At 43.0% G+C, this 17133-nt stretch overlaps 1 protein-coding gene across 5 annotated transcripts in view; it reads left to right on the top strand.

Moving 5' to 3' along the window:
- The first annotated feature begins 201 nt into the window (after positions 1-201).
- The window catches only part of si:dkey-69o16.5 (peptidase E), a 23607-nt gene continuing 6675 nt past the window's right edge, over positions 202-17133 (top strand). The window contains exons 1-6 of one of the 5 annotated variants that reach the window (XM_024142533.1): positions 202-311; positions 513-546; positions 5677-5773; positions 11328-11416; positions 12513-12587; positions 12799-12878. In XM_024142533.1, the coding sequence (XP_023998301.1) occupies positions 309-311; positions 513-546; positions 5677-5773; positions 11328-11416; positions 12513-12587; positions 12799-12878 (378 nt within the window). In that variant the 5' untranslated portion in view covers positions 202-308. The other 4 variants (XM_024142536.2, XM_024142535.1, XM_024142534.1 and 1 more) reach the window with 4 other exon arrangements.

Genomic DNA, 17133 nt, shown 5'->3' with positions numbered 1-17133 from the left:
TGTCACGCCCTGACCTTAGAGATACTTTTTTATTTCTCTATTTGGTTAGGTCAGGGTGTGATTTGGGTGGGCATTCTAGTTTTTCTATTTCTTTGTTGGCCTGGTATGGTTCTCAATCAGAGGCAGCTGTCTATCGTTGTCTCTGATTGGGAATCATACTTAGGCAGCCTGTTTTTCCACCCTAGTTTGTGGGATGTTGTTTTTGCAGAGTAGCTGTCTAGCCCTGCAGAACTTTACGTTTGTTTATATTTTGTTGTTTTTGTCGGCGTTTCAGTATTCAATATCATCACCTTCCACGCTGCGCTTTGATGGTAGGTAGATCTGAATTGAACATTGAACTTCAACCAAAGCCTATTATTGTTGGGTCGACCAGTGCAACAATAATACAACATTTTACTGGCACAGACAATTAATGAGTTTAGCTGGGAATTCAGGTATTCAATTTATTGTCAAATGTAACTATTTTTCTATATACATGTTCTAATTGTAACGGATTTCCTCTTCGTCTGAAGAGGAGTAGCATGGATCGGACCAATGTGCAGCGTGGTAAGTGTCCATAATGAGAAGTTTAATAAATCAAACTGAACAAAAGCACAAACAAACAACTGAAACAGTCCCGTATGGTGCAAACACTAACACAGGAAACAACCACCCACAAAACACAATAGAAAACAGGCTACCTAAATACGGCTCCCAATCAGAGACAACGACTGACACCTGCCTCTGATTGAGAACCATACTAGGCCAAACACATAGAAATAGAACAACAGAACAAAACATAGAAAAACAACATAGAATGCCCACCCCAACTCACGCCCTGACCAACTAAAATAAAGACATAAAAAAGGAACTAAGGTCGGAACGTGACACTAATGGTATCAGGTATTTAAAAATATATATTTTGGGTTAAAATAAAGAAAATTATATGTGCATCATTTGCATAAACGCACTGGGTATATTTTCATATATGAATAAATCAACATAACGGTTTTGGAATAGGGTTGCAGCCCCCAAAAACGTGTTCTGTCTAGGCCTGTCTCATTAATTACTGTTGCATAATTCAACAAGTATATCAATAGCAGGATACTCTCAGATTAAAGATAAACAGTTTGGTTCTAGATTATACCTATCTATGCGTACTTTAGATCGTTTGTCAGATCAGACATAATATCACTACAGAGTGTTCATTTGAGGAAGCGGCTTTCATTTCAGCTCATCTAGTTTGTAAACATTTCAACTGTATTAAAGTTTAACTTGAACAACCAATCAAAATAATGGTCTCTTTCCCGGACGAAGCTTTACGGTCTTTGTAGATGCAACAGAAAGACGATGTATTCCGATGAGCCCATTTCAGCCATTAACACGTCGTGTTTGACAGGTCATTACAAACATTTCCGAAGGTCGCAACGTTAACGGGAAGAAACGAAAGGCACAAGCAAGAGTTTGAAAGAGTCGCAGATCGGACAACGCAGTTAGATTAACAAGAATTTAACCTTTTAAATTATATAAGCTACTTGTATGTTCATAAATGTTTAATATTACGATTATTTATTTGAATTGCGCATCTTCTCCAATTTCACCGGATGTTGTCCACTATCCCTAAGAAGTTTTAACGGGAAGAAACGACAGGCACAAGCAAGAGTATGGAAGAGTCGCAGGAGTAAAATGAAAGCAAATCGATCCAGCGAGATTTAAGTGACAAGTGGGTTTTGCACCCCTCAAACACAGGAAATAGACGGCTCGAAAAGACAGATCGTCAGGTGTGCAATTATCCTATTCCCTATATAGTGCCCTCTGTGCCAAGCCAGTCCTGCTTCCTTACTAAATACTGCTCCCCCCTCAAACCAGTCCTGCTTCCTTACTAAATACTGCTCCCCCCTCAAACCAGTCCTGCTTCTTACTAAATACTGCTCCCCCTCAAACCAGTCCTGGCTTCCTTCCTAAATACTGCTCCCCCTCAAACCAGTCCTGCTTCCTTACTAAATACTCGCTCCCCCTCAAACCAGTCCTGCTTCTTACTAAATACTGCTCCCTCAAACCAGTCCTGCTTCCTTACTAAATACTGCTCCCCCTAAAACCAGTCCTGCTCCTTATATACTGCTCCCCCTCAAAACCAGTCCTGCTTCCTTACTAAATACTGCTCCCCCCTCAAACCAGTCCTGCTTCCTTACTAAATACTGCTCCCCCTCAAAACCAGTCTTGCTTCCTTACTAAATACTGCTCCCCTCAAACCAGTCCTGCTTCCTTACTAAATACTGCTCCCCCTCAAACCGCTCCTGCTTCCTTACTAAATACTGCTCCCCCTCAAACCAGTCCTGCTTCCTTACTAAATACTGCTCCCCTCAAACCAGTCCTGCTTCCTTACTAAATACTGCTCCCCCTCAAACCAGTCCTGCTTCCTTACTAAATACTGCTCCCCCTCAAACCAGTCCTGCTTCCTTACTAAATACTGCTCCCCCTCAAAACCAGTCCTGCTTCCTTACTAAATACTGCTCCCCCTCAAAACCAGTCCTGCTTCCTTACTAAATACTGCCCCCCTCAAACCAGTCCTGCTTCCTTACTAAATATCTGCTCCCCTCAAACCAGTCCTGCTTCCTTACTAAATACTGCTCCCCCTCAAACCAGTCCTGCTTCCTTACTAAATACTGCTCCCCCGGCAGCGTACCTAGCCTAGAGCGTTGGACTAGTAACGAAAGGTTGCAAGTCGAATCTGCTACAGCTAAAGTCACATTGTCATTCTGCCCCTGAACAAGGCAGTTAACCCACTGTTCCTAGGCCATCATTGAAAATAAGAATTTGTTCTTGACTGACTTGCCTAGTTAAATAAAGGTAAAATAAATACTGCTCCCCCTCAAACCAGTCCTGCTTCCTTACTAAATACTGCTCCAACCAGCCTGTAACGTTACAAAATGTGGAAAAAGTCAAGGGGTTTGACTACTTTCTGAATGCACTGTAATGCAGACACAGCACCACTCAAAGACTGGAATTTGATACTCCTGGTATTGGATATACTGAAAAATTATCTCCAAGACATTCATACCTAAACTGCACCTTTATTTGCCAAGGTACAGTACATGATCAGTGAAGGTGTGTGTGAGTGTGTAGATCCTGTGAGTGAACATAGAGACAGTGTAAATACTAGGGTCAGCTCAGAGTCTGCGTGGCCATTCTGTTAGCTATTTAGAAGTCTATGGCAAATGGGGATAGAAGCTGTCCAGGAGCCTGTTAGGTGTCAGACCTGACGCACCGGCACCTTGCCTTGCAGAAGCAGAGAGAACATTCTATGGCATGGGGATAGAAGCTGTCCAGGAGCCTGTTAGGTGTCAGACCTGACGCACCGGCACCTTGCCTTGCAGAAGCAGAGAGAAGTCCACAGTGAAACTGACATTAAATGTGAAGAATTATACATTGTTTGGCCATCAAGTAGGCCAATTAATTTCTATGCCATTGTAGGCTACTTGCAGCCTACCATTTCACCCAATAAATATGTTGAAATTAATGGTTCACCCGGTTATGGAAGAAAATACCCTCATTTGTATAATTTCAAGACCAAAGAGCTGAAGTACAGAGCCAAAACATCAAGAAATGTGTCACTGTCCCAATACTTTTGGAGTTCAGTGTAGCTCCATTCTTGTCTATTTTATTTATCCTGTGTTACTGTATTATTCTTTTAAAAACTCTGCATCTTTGGGAAGTGCTCGTAAGCAAGCATTTCATGGTAAAAAAAATCTACACAAGTTGTATTTGGCGCAGTTGGACCAATACAATTTGATTTGATGTTCGAATCTCAAGTGCGCGAAAACGTCATCAATTTTGGAGACACCAGGCGTGTCCGTATATCTGCCTCTCGCTATTGATGCTGCGTGGAAAACAACTGGGAACTCGGAATTCTCCGACATCACTGCTTTCAAGATAACTGGAAACTTGGATAGAAACGAGCTCCGATTTGGAACGTTTGTTTTTGAACGGTCATTCAACTTGCAATTCCAAGGCGGAAACTCGGCCATATTTTTTAAGAGCTTCGACTTTCTGACCCGAAGATCGCCGACGTCATGGTTTGACCTCGTGTTTTTCCGATTTCCCAGTTGTCTTGAAAGCGACGTGAGACATGAGGCTTGTCATGTGATTTATCAGCTGACCCCTTTTCCACACACGGTAACAGCGTGAGAAAACTCTTCTCCAAACCGAGACCCTTGACGCAAAATTACAGTTTTGTAGCTTACATTTTAACATTTCATACGAAACTGTAAATAACATATCCGGTCAAGGCTACGTTTCGAATTTTAAATAAGTGTTGCAATCTGTGACCTGTTGACGCGCAACATTGTTTCCAATCATTGACCACAAGAATAATCGCCAACGGTTTGTTGGATCGAAAGATTTCACAACCATTTCGACGACAGGTAGATTTATCAGGAGAAGTAATCAGATTATTTAATGACTGTATGAGAGACTTGTCAACAAAACAGATGCTTAGTTACCCGTAGTTGAACTTTAAACTGAGACCAGGAAATTGAATGGAGGAAGATTTGTTTCTTTATTCTCTAAGTATGTCCACCACGATACATGTATATTCAACATAACTCACAAATAAAACTATGATCTGTGAATATATTTAAATATTTAGTCAAATGAAACCATAATCCCCCAAAAGATCACACATTTAACCATTATCCACGAATATGTAAAACATATTTCACAAGTATCCACCATAAATCACAAATAAATTCATAATCTGTAAATATTCTACATAGCTCACAAATACAACTACGATTTGAACAAATGTTGAACAATTTGTGTGCAAATGTTTAGGAATCTCTTAACGTTTACATCTGTGGTATGTGCATTTGCGCATTCAAAAAGTGCTTGTGGATCTGTATTCTGTGTTCATAGGATTTTGAGAATAATTTTCCGCCTGTCGATGTATTACAATCTACACATGTGGTTTCAGATGAGTCATAAAGTTGTTCTTTATTAGTTAAATATTCTAGCTAGAAAGTGTTCTCACAAGACATGGCTGAATGAGACACTGCTTCGCTCTGCACTTCCCCTGACACAAAGATTATCCAAATGAATGGAGATTGCAGACTCATCCGTAGCCACATTTGTGGATTGTAATACATCGACAGGCGGAAAATAATTCTCAAAATCCCGTAAACACAGAATACAGATCCACAAACACTTTTTGAATGCGCAAATGCACATTCCACAGATGTAAACGTTAAGAGATTTCTGAACATTTGCTCACAAATTGTTCTACATTTGTTCAAATCGTAGTTTTATTTGTGAGCTATGTTGAATATTTACAGATTATGAATTTATTTGTGATTTATGGTCAATACTTGTGAAATCTTTTTTTTTACATATTCACAGATTAGGGTTTAATTTGTGATTTTTAATTTATTGAGGATTTTGGTTTTATTTAAGAAATATTTTTTAAATATATTCACAGATTGTTTTATTTGTGAGTTATGTTGAATATACACACAGATCGTGGTGGACATACTGAATAAAAAAAACAAATCTCACTCCATAGACCTTGTACCTCCCGAGAACACTTCCTGTTTGTGCACGGCCGTCTATGTACTGCTCAAGTAATCTTTGAGGTGTAGGATGAGGTAGCCTATTTAACCTGAGTGCGTTTTTTAAACTTTGATCAAAACCTTGTCTTGAAAGATATGAAGAGGAGACTTCTGCTCGTGTCCAACTCAACCCTGCACGGGGGAGGATATCTGGAACATTGTCAACAGCAGATCAAAGACTTTTTCGGAAAGTAAGTATCCAAATCCACTGGCTAATACTGACCTTCAAAGTGCCTGGACTGCTCTAACAAATCCACTGACTAATACTGACCTTCAAAGTGCCTGGACTGCTCTAACCAAATCCACTGACTAATACTGACCTTCAAAGTGCCTGGACTGCTCTAACAAATCCACTGACTAATACTGACCTTCAAAGCTGCCTGGACTGCCTCTGTAAAATCACACCCCTAAAGACTATGGAAGGAATGCTGTTGTACGGTACACTCACAATCTGACCCTCCTTTACTCTAACTACTTAAACATGTCTCTAACTACTTAATAACTACTTATACATGTCTAACTACTTATACATGTCTCTAACTACTTAATAACTACTTATACATGTCTCTAACTACTTAATAACTACTTATACATGTTCTAACTACTTAATAACTACTTATACATGTCTCTAACTACTTAATAACTACTTATACATGTCTCTAACTACTTAAACATGTCTCTAACTACTTATACATGTCTCTAACTACTTAAACATGTCTCTAACTACTTATACATGTCTCTAACTACTTTTAATAACTACTTATATATGTCTCTAACTACTTAATAACTACTTAATCATGTCTCTAACTACTTAATAACTACTTATACATGTCTCTAACTACTTAATAACTACTTATACATGTCTCTAACTACTTAATAACTACTTATACATGTCTCTAACTACTTAAACATGTCTCTAACTACTTAAACATGTCTCTAACTACTTAACATGTTCTAACTACTTAATAACTACTTATACATGTATCTAACTACTTAATAACTATAAACATGGCTCTAACTACTTAAACATGTCTTAACTACTTGTACATGTCTCTAACTACTTAAACATGTCTCTAACTACTTAAACATGTCTCTAACTACTTATACATGTCTCTAACTACTTAAACATGTCTCTAACTACTTAATAACTACTTAAACATGTCTCTAACTACTTAAACATGTCTCAAACTTGTACATGTCTCTAACATGTCTCTAACTACTTAAACATGTCTCTAACTACTTAAGCATGTCTCTAACTACTTATACATGTCTAACTACTTATACATGTCTCTAACTACTTATACATGTCTCTAACTACTTAATAACTACTTATACATGTCTCTAACTACTTAATAACTACTTATACATGTCTCTAACTACTTAAACATGTCTCTAACTACTTAAACATGTCTCTAACTACTTATACATGTCTCTAACTACTTTTAATAACTACTTATATATGTCTCTAACTACTTAATAACTACTTATACATGTCTCTAACTACTTAATAACTACTTATACATGTCTCTAACTACTTAATAACTACTTAAACATGTCTCTAACTACTTAAACATGTCTCTAACTACTTAACTACTTAAACATGTCTCTAACTACTTAAACATGTCTCTAACTACTTATACATGTCTCTAACTACTTAAACATGTCTCTAACTACTTAATAACTACTTAAACATGTCTCTAACTACTTAAACATGTCTCTAACTACTTAAACATGTCTCTAACTATGTCTCTAACTACTTAAGCATGTCTCTAACTACTTATACATCTCTAACTACTTATACATGTCTCTAACTACTTATACATGTCTCTAACTACTTATACATGTCTCTAACTACTTAAACATGAGACATGGATTATGTATCAAATCAAATCAAATCAAATTTTATTAGTCACATACACATGGTTAGCAGATGTTAATGAGTGTAGCGAAATGCTTGTGCTTCTAGTTCGACAATGCAGTAATAACCAACAGTAATCTAACCTAACAATTCCACAACTACTACCTTACACAACACACAAGTGTAAAGGGATAAAGAATATGTACATAAAGATATATGAATGAGTGTGGTACAGAACGGCATGGCAGATGCAGTAGATGGTATAGAGTACGGTATATACATATGAGATGAGTACTGTAGGGTATGTAAACATAAAGTGGCATAGTTTAAAGTGGCTAGTGGTACATGTATTGCATAAAGATGGCAGATGCAGTAGATGATATAGAGTACAGTATATATACATATGAGATGGGTAATGTAGGGTATGTAAACATTGTATTAAGTGGCATTGCTTAAAGTGGCTAGTGGTACATTTTTACATAATTTCCATCAATTCCCATTTTTAAAGTGGCTGGAGTTGAGTCAGTATGTTGGCAGCGGCCGCTAAATGTTAGTGGTGGCTGTTTAACAGTCTGATGGCCTTGAGATAGAAGCTGTTTTTCAGTCTCTCGGTCCCTGCTTTGATGCACCTGTACTGACCTCGCCTTCTGGATGATAGCGGGGTGAACAGGCAGTGGCTTGGGTGGTTGTTGTCCTTGATGATCTTTATGGCCTTCCTGTGACATCGGTGGTGTAGGTGTCCTGGAGGGCAGGTAGTTTGCCCCTGGTGATGCGTTCTGCAGACCTCACTACCCTCTGGAGAGCCTTACGGTTGTGGGCGGAGCAGTTGCCGTACCAGGCGGTGATACAGCCCGACAGGATGCTCTCGATTGTGCATCTGTAGAAGTTTGTGAGTGCTTTGGTGACAAGCCGAATTTCTTCAGCCTCCTGAGGTTGAAGAGGCGCTGCTGCGCCTTCTTCACAACGCTGTCTGTGTGGGTGGACCAGTTCAGTTTATCCGTGATGTGTACACCGAGGAACTTAAACTTTCCACCTTCTCCACTACTGACCCGTCGATGTGGATAGGGGGTGCTCCCTCTGCTGTTTCCTGAAGTCCACAATCATCTCCTTTGTTTTGTTGACGTTGAGTATGAGGTTATTTTCCTGACACCACACTCCGAGGGCCCTCACCTCCTCCCTGTAGGCCGTCTCGTCGTTGTTGGTGATCAAGCCTACCACTGTAGTGTCATCCGCAAACTTGATGATTGAGTTGGAGGCTGCATGGCCACGCAGTCGTGGGTGAACAGGGAGTACAGGAGAGGGCTCAGAACGCACCCTTGTGGGCCCCAGTGTTGAGGATCAGCGGGGTGGAGATGTTGTTACCTACCCTCACCACCTGGGGGCGGCCCGTCAGGAAGTCCAGGACCCAGTTGCACAGGGCGGGTCGAGACCCAGGGTCTCGAGCTTGATGACGAGTTTGGAGGGTACTATGGTGTTAAATGCTGAGCTGTAATCGATGAACAGCATTCTCACATGGGTATTCCTCTTGTCCAGATGGGTTAGCAGTGTGCAGTGTGGTTGCGATTGCGTCGTCTGTGGACCTATTGGGTCGGTAAGCAAATTGGAGTGGGTCTAGGGTGTCCGGTAGGGTGGAGGTGATATGGTCCTGACTAGTCTCTCAAAGCACTTCATGATGACGGAAGTGAGTGCTACGGGCGGTAGTCGTTTAGCTCAGTTACCTTAGCTTTCTTGGGAACAGGAACAATGGTGGCCCTCTTGAAGCATGTGGGAACAGCAGACTGGGATAAGGATTGATTGAATATGTCCGTAAACACACCAGCCAGCTGGTCTGCGCATGCCTCTGAGCACGCGGCTGGGAATGCCGTCTGGGCCTGCAGCCTTGCGAGGGTTAACACGTTTAAATGTTTTACTCACCTCGGCTGCAGTGAAGGAGAGCCCGCAGGTTTTGGTAGGGGGCCGTGTCAGTGGCACTGTATTGTCCTCAAAGCGGGCAAAAAAGTTGTTTAGCCTGTCTGGGAGCAAGACATCCTGGTCCTCGCGGGGCTGGTTTTCTTTTGTAATCCGTGATTGACTGTAGACCCTGCCACATACCTCTTGTGTCTGAGCTGTTGAATTTCGACTCGATTTTGTCTCTGTACTGAGACTTGGCCTGTTTGATTGCCTTGCGGAGAGAATAGCTACACTGTTTGTATTCGGTCATGCTTCCGGTCACCTTGCCCTGGTTAAAAGCAGTGGTTCGCGCTTTCAGTTTCACGCGAATGCTGCCGTCAATCCACGGTTTCTGGTTTGGGAATGTTTTATCGTTGCTGTGGGTACGACATCGTCAATGCACTTCCTAATGAACTCGCTCACCGAATCAGCATATTCGTCAATATTGTTGTTGGACGCGATGCGGAACATATTCCAATCCGCGTGATCGAAGCAGTCTTGAAGCGTGGATTCAGATTGGTCGGACCAGCGTTGAACAGACCTGAGCGCGGGAGCTTGTTGTTTGAGTTTTTGTTTGTAGGCTGGAATCAACAAAATGGAGTCGTGGTCAGCTTTTCCGAAAGGGGGGCGGGGGAGGGCCTTATAAGCGTCGCGGAAAATAGTATAACAATGGTCTAGTGTTTTTCCAGCCCTGGTAGCACAATCGATATGCTGATAGAATTTAGGGAGTTTTGTTTTTAGATTAGCCTTGTTAAAATCCCCAGCTACGATGAATGCAGCCTCAGGGTGTGTGGTTTCCAGTTTACAAAGAGTCAGATAAAGTTCGTTCAGGGCCATCGATGTGTCTGCTTGGGGGGGAATGTATACGGCTGTGATTATGATTGACGAGAATTCCCTTGGTAGATAATGCGGTCGACATTTGATTGTGAGGATTCTAGATCAGTGAACAGAACGACTTGAGTTCTTGTGTGTTGTTATGATGATCACACCACTTCTCGTTAATCATAAGGCATACCCCCCCGCCCCTCTTCTTACCGGAAAGATGTTTGTTTCTGTCGGCGCGATGCATGGAGAAACCAGCTGGCTGCACTGACTCCGTTAGCGTCCCTTGAGTTAGCCATGTTTCCGTGAAGCAGAGCACGTTGCAATCCCTGATGTCTCTCTGGAATGCTACCCGTGCTCGGATTTCATCGACCTTATTGTCAAGAGACTGGACATTGGCGAGTAGTATGCTAGGGAGTGGAGCGCGATGTGCCCGTCTCCGAAGCCTGACCACGAGACCGCCACGTTTTCCCCTTTTACGGCGTCGCACAGGGTCGCCGGCTGGGATCAGATCCATTGTATTGTGTGGAAGGCAAAACTCTGGATCCGTTTCGGGAAAGTCATATTCCTGGTAGGAACGATGATGAGTTGACGTTAATCGTATATTCAGTAGTTCCTCCCGACTGTATGTAATGAAACCTAAGATTACCCGGGGTACCGATGTAAGAAATAACACGTAAAAAAACAAAATACTGCATATTTTCCAAGGAACACAAAGCGAGGCAGCCATCTCTTTTCGGCGCCGGAACTATGTCTCTGCTTGACATTTAGAGGTGAATGGCAAGACCAAATATTTAAGTGCCTTTGAACGGGGTATGGTAGTAGGTGCCAGGCACACCGTTTATGTAAAGAACTGCAACACTGCTGGGTTTTTCAAGCTCAACAGTTGCCGGTGTGTATCAAGAATGGTCCACCACCCAACGGACATCACCAACTCGACACAACTGTGAGAAGCATTGGAGTCAACATGGTCCAGCATCCCTGTGAACGCTTTCGACACCTTGTAGAGTCCATGTCCCGATGAATTGAGGCTGTTCTGAGGGCAGAAAGGGTGGTTACAACTCAATACTAGGAAGGTGTTCCTAATGTTTCGTATAGTCAGTGTATAACCTAACCGTGTAATGTATTTCTTGCAGAGGTGTGACGAGGATCTTATTCATCCCCTATGCACTGTGTGATAGAGATGGCTACACAAAGACTGCCAGGGACAAGTTCAACAGTCTGGGTATGTCTTTTACACGGGTCCATTCCCTTACACAGCCCTACTGCTGTGTGTCTGGAATATCTCGGGCCCAATCCCAAATCAATCAAATATCTCTGGCCCAATCCCAAATCAATCAAATATCTCGGGCCCAATCCCAAACCAATCAAATATCTCTGGCCCAATCCCAAATCAATCAAATATCTCTGGCCCAATCCCAAACCAATCAAAGATCTCAGGCCCAGTCCCAAATCAATCAAATATCTCTGGTCCCAGTCCCAAATTAATCAAATATCTCTGGCCCAGTCCCAAATCAATCAAATATCTCTGGGCCAGTCCCAAATCAATCAAATATCTCGGGCCCAATCCCAAATCAATCAAATATCTCTGGCCCAATCCCAAACCAATCAAATATCTCAGCCCAGCTCCAAATCAATCAAATATCTCTGGTCCCAGTCCCAAATTAATCAAATATCTCTGGGCCCAGTCCAAATCAATCAAATATCTCTGGGCCCAGTCCCAAATCAATCAAATATCTCTGGGCCCAGTCCCAAATCAATCAAATATCTCCTGGGCCCAGTCCCAAATCAATCAAATATCTCTGGGCCCAGTCCCAAATCAATCAAATATCTCTGGGACCAGTCCCAAATCAATCAAAATCATTCTGGCCCAATCCCAAATCAATCAAATAACTCAGGCCCAATCCCAAATCAATCAAATAACTCTGGCCCAATCCCAAATCAATCAAATATCTCGGCCCAGTCCCAAATCAATCAAATATCTCTGGCCCAATCCAAACCAAATCAAACTAAGCCTCAGCCCCCCCAATCCCAAATCAATCAAATAACTCTGGCCCAATCCCAAATCAATCAAATAACTCAGGCCCAATCCCAAATCAATCAAATATCTCAGGCCCAATCCCAAATCAATCCCTAGACCCTATGCTTTATGCTCTTGTGGAGATCTGAGAGGACTTGATGGATATTTCGCTTAACACTTGTCAAACCCTCTCTCTCTCTTAGACGTTATCAGGTGCAGTGGGCGTAGTAAGGACTAGGGTGTCGATGTGAGACAGGTTTGTCGATCGTTCTAATGTGAGAGTTGTCTGTTCGTCTGACAGGTTACGAGGTGGACAGCATACACGAGGCCTCTGACCCAGTGGAAGCTGTAAGGAATGCTCAGGGCATATTCATAGGTGAGGAGTGGACTTTGAGCTCAGACGTTAGCACCTCTCAAATATGAAATACCAAAACCATAGGCGTCATTGAAGGAATGCTATTGTACGCGTGTACTGCAAGAGTTCAAGTCAATCCACTTACACACCAGTACACAGATTGACTACGTGTCAAGAAGTTAGCAGGATGGTATACAGTGTAATAAAGTCCTAACCGATGTTCTCTTCATAGGCGGTGGCAACACGTTCCGTCTGCTGAAATGTCTCTATGACAACAGTGTGCTGTCTGAGATCAACAAGAGAGTTCTGCAGGTCAGACTGATATATATATTTTTTGTTTTTTTTGTTTGAGCAGTGTTCCCCAAAAAACCTGTCCTCAGGTACTACAGCTGGTCCACTCTGATAGCCTATATTCCAGAACTGGCACACCTGGGTGGCTGGGAGTAGTTTAGGAGTTTTGGGAAACACTGTGCCAGATTTAACTGCAATTTCACAATATTTACAGTTCACTCCTGCATGTATAAATATTGTTCTGTCAGCTGTCAGCTGATATAGCCAATAGAGAGAGCCCCATGAGTGGAATAAACAACTAAGTGATTGTATATCCTGTTTACTCTTATGCCCCAGAATGGTGAGCCCACATGGGCTCCAGGGCCGGTACTGACGTCTCCACCACCTAATCCTACAGTAACCCTACAGTAACCCTACAGTAACCCCTACAGTAACCCTAAACCCTACAGTAACCCTACAGTAATCCTACAGTAATACCTACAGTAACCCTACAGTAACCTCCCTACAGGTAACCCTACAGTAACCCTACAGTAACCCTACAGTACCCAAGTAATCTACAGTAAACTACCCAATCCTACAGTAACCCTAACCTACAGTAACCCTAATCCTACAGTAACCCTAACCCTACAGTAACCTACAGTAACCCCTACAGTACCCCTACAGTAATCCTATCAGTAACCCCTAACAGTAACCCTACAGTACCCTAAAGTAACCCTAATCCTACAGTAACCCTAACCCTACAGTAACCCTAACCCTACAGTAACCCTAACCCTACAGTAACCCTAACCCTACAGTACTCTGTTATATCTCCAGGACGGTGTCCCCTACAGTAACTCTGTTATATCTACCAGGCACGTGTTCCACAGTAACCCTGTTATATCTCCAGGACGGTGGTCCCCTACAGTAATCTGTTTATATCTCCAGGACGGTGTCCCTACAGTAACTCTGTTATATCTCCAGGGGTGTTCCCTACAGTAACTCTGTTTATCTCCAGGACGGTGTCCCCTACAGTAACTCTGTTATATTCTCCAGGACGGTGTTCCCTACAGTAACTCTGTATATGTCCCAGGACGGTGTTCCTACAGTCATCTGTTATATCTCCAGGACGGTGTTCCCTAAGTAACTCTGTTTATCTCCAGGACGGTGTCCCCTACAGTAACTCTGTTATATCTCCAGGACGGTGTTCCCTACAGTAACTCTGTTATATCTCCAGGACGGTGTCCCCTACAGTAACTCTGTATATCTCCAGGACGGTGTTCCCCTACAGTAACTCTGTTATATGCTCCAGGACGGTGTCCCCTACAGTAACTCTGTTATATCTCCAGGACGGTGTTCCCTACAGTAACTCTGTTATATCTCCAGGACGGTGTCCCTACAGTAATCTGTTATATCTCCAGGACGGGTCCCCTACAGTAACTCTGTTATATCTCCAGACGGTGTCCCTACAGTAACTCTGTTGTATCTCCAGGACGGTGTTCCCTACAGTAACTCTGTATATCTCCAGGACGGTGTTCCCTACAGTAACTCTGTTTGTCTCCAGGACGGTGTTCCCTACAGTAACTCTGTTATATCTCCAGGACGGTGTTCCCTACAGTAACTCTGTTATATGTCCAGGACGGTGTTCCCTACAGTAACTCTGTTATATCTCCAGGACGGTGTTCCCTACAGTAACTCTGTTATATGTCCAGGACGGTGTTCCCTACAGTAACTCTGTTATGTCTCCAGGACGGTGTTCCCTACAGTAACTCTGTTATGTCTCAGGACGGTGTTCCCTACAGTAACTCTGTTATATCTCCAGGACGGTGTCCCTACAGTAATCTTGTTATATCTCCAGGACGGTGTCCCTACAGTAACTCTGTTATACTTCCAGGACGGTGTTCCCTACAGTAACTCTGTTATATCTCCAGGACGTGGTTCCCTACAGTAACTCTGTTATATCTCCAGGACGGTGTTCCCTACAGTAACTCTGTTATATCTCCAGGACGGTGTTCCTACAGTAACTCTGTTATGTCTCAGGACGGTGTTCCTACAGTAACTCTGTTATATCTCCAGGACGGTGTCCCTACAGTAACTCTGTTATATCTCCAGGACGGGTGTTCCCTACAGTAACTCTGTTATATTTCCAGGACGGTGTTCCCTACAGTAACTCTGTTATATCTCCAGGACGGTGTTCCCTCCAGTAACTCTGTTATATCTCCAGGACGGTGTTCCCTACAGTAACTCTGTTATGTCTCCAGAGGTGTTCCCCTACAGTAACTCTGTTATATCTCCAGGACGGTGTTCCCTACAGTAACTCTGTTATATCTCCAGGACGGTGTTCCCTACAGTAACTCTGTTATATCACCAGGACGGTGTTCCCTACAGTAACTCTGTTATATCTCCAGGCGGTGTTCCCTACGTAACTCTGTTATATGTCCAGGACGGTGTTCCCTACAGTAAACTCTGTTATGTCTCCAGGACGGTGTTCCCTACAGTAACTCTGTTATATCTCCAGGACGGTGTTCCCTACAGTAACTCTGTTATATCCCAGGACGGTGTCCCCTACAGTAACTCTGTTATATTCCAGGACGGTGTCCCTACAGTAACTCTGTTATATCTCCAGGACGGTGTCCCCTACAGTAACTCTGTTATATCTCCAGGACGGTGTCCTACAGTAACTCTGTTATATGTCCAGGACGGTGTTCCTACAGTAACTCTGTTATACTTCCAGGACGGTGTTCCCTACAGTAATCTGTTATATCTCCGACGGTGTTCCTACAGTAACTCTGTTATATCTCCAGGACGGTGTCCCTACAGTAACTCTGTTATATTTCAGGACGGTGTTCCCTACAGTAACTCTGTTATATGTCCAGGACGGTGTTCCTACAGTAACTCTGTTATATCTCCAGGACGGTGTTCCCTACAGTAACTCTGTTATATCTCCAGACGGTGTCCCTACAGTAACTCTGTTATATGTCCAGGACGGTGTTCCCTACAGTAACTCTGTTATATCTCCAGGACGGTGTTCCCTACAGTAACTCTGTTATATCTCCAGGACGGTGTTCCCTACAGTAACTCTGTTATATCTCCAGGACGGTGTTCCCTACAGTACTCTGTTATATCTCCAGGACGGTGTCCCCTACAGTAACTCTGTTATATCTCCAGGACGGTGTTCCCTACAGTAACTCTGTTATATCTCCAGGACGGTGTTCCCTACAGTAACTCTGTTATATCTCCAGGACGGTGTCCCTACAGTAACTCTGTTATATCTCCAGGACGGTGTTCCTACAGTAACTCTGTTATATCTCCAGGACGGTGTTCCCTACAGTAACTCTGTTATCTCTCAGGACGGTGTTCCCTACAGTAACTCTGTTATGTCTCCAGGACGGTGTCCCCTACAGTAACTCTGTTATATCTCCAGGACGGTGTCCCCTACAGTAACTCTGTTATATCTCCAGGACGGTGTTCCCTACAGTAACTCTGTTATATCTCCAGGACGGTGTTCCCTACAGTAACTCTGTTATATCTCCAGGACGGTGTCCCCTACAGTAACCCTGTTATATCTCCAGGACGGTGTCCCCTACAGTAACTCTGTTATATGTCCAGGACGGTGTTCCCTACAGTAACTCTGTTATATCTCCAGGACGGTGTTCCCTACAGTAACTCTGTTATGTCTCCAGGACGGTGTCCCTACAGTAACTCTGTTATATCTCCAGGACGGTGTCCCTACAGTAACTCTGTTATATCTCCAGGACGGTGTTCCCTACAGTAACTCTGTTTATATCACCAGGACGGTGTCCCCTACAGTAACTCTGTTATATCTCCAGGACGGTGTTCCCTACAGTAACTCTGTTATATCTCCAGGACGGTGTTCCCTACAGTAACTCTGTTATATCTCAGGACGGTGTCCCCTACAGTAACTCTGTTATATCTCCAGGACGGTGTTCCTACAGTAACTCTGTTATATGTCCAGGACGGTGTTCCCTACAGTAACTCTGTTATATCTCCAGGACGGTGTTCCCTACAGTAACTCTGTTATATCTCCAGGACGGTGTCCCCTACAGTAACCTGTTATATCTCCAGACGGTGTCCCCTACAGTAACTCTGTTATATCTCCAGGACGTTGTCCCCTACAGTAACTCTGTTATATGTCCAGGACGGTGTGCCCTACAGTAACTCTGTTACTATCCCAGGACGGTGTCCCCTACAGTAACTCTGTTATATCTCCAGGCGGTGTCCCCTACAGTAACTCTGTTATAATCTCCAGGACGGTGTTCCCTACAGTAACTCGTTATAC

This window comes from Salvelinus sp. IW2-2015, unplaced genomic scaffold, assembly GCF_002910315.2.
Source record: "Salvelinus sp. IW2-2015 unplaced genomic scaffold, ASM291031v2 Un_scaffold3233, whole genome shotgun sequence".
In the NCBI taxonomy this organism is placed as follows: Eukaryota; Metazoa; Chordata; class Actinopteri; order Salmoniformes; family Salmonidae; genus Salvelinus; species Salvelinus sp. IW2-2015.
The sequence above is the reverse complement of the archived record's forward strand: the minus strand, read 5'-3'. Positions and strand labels throughout refer to the sequence as shown.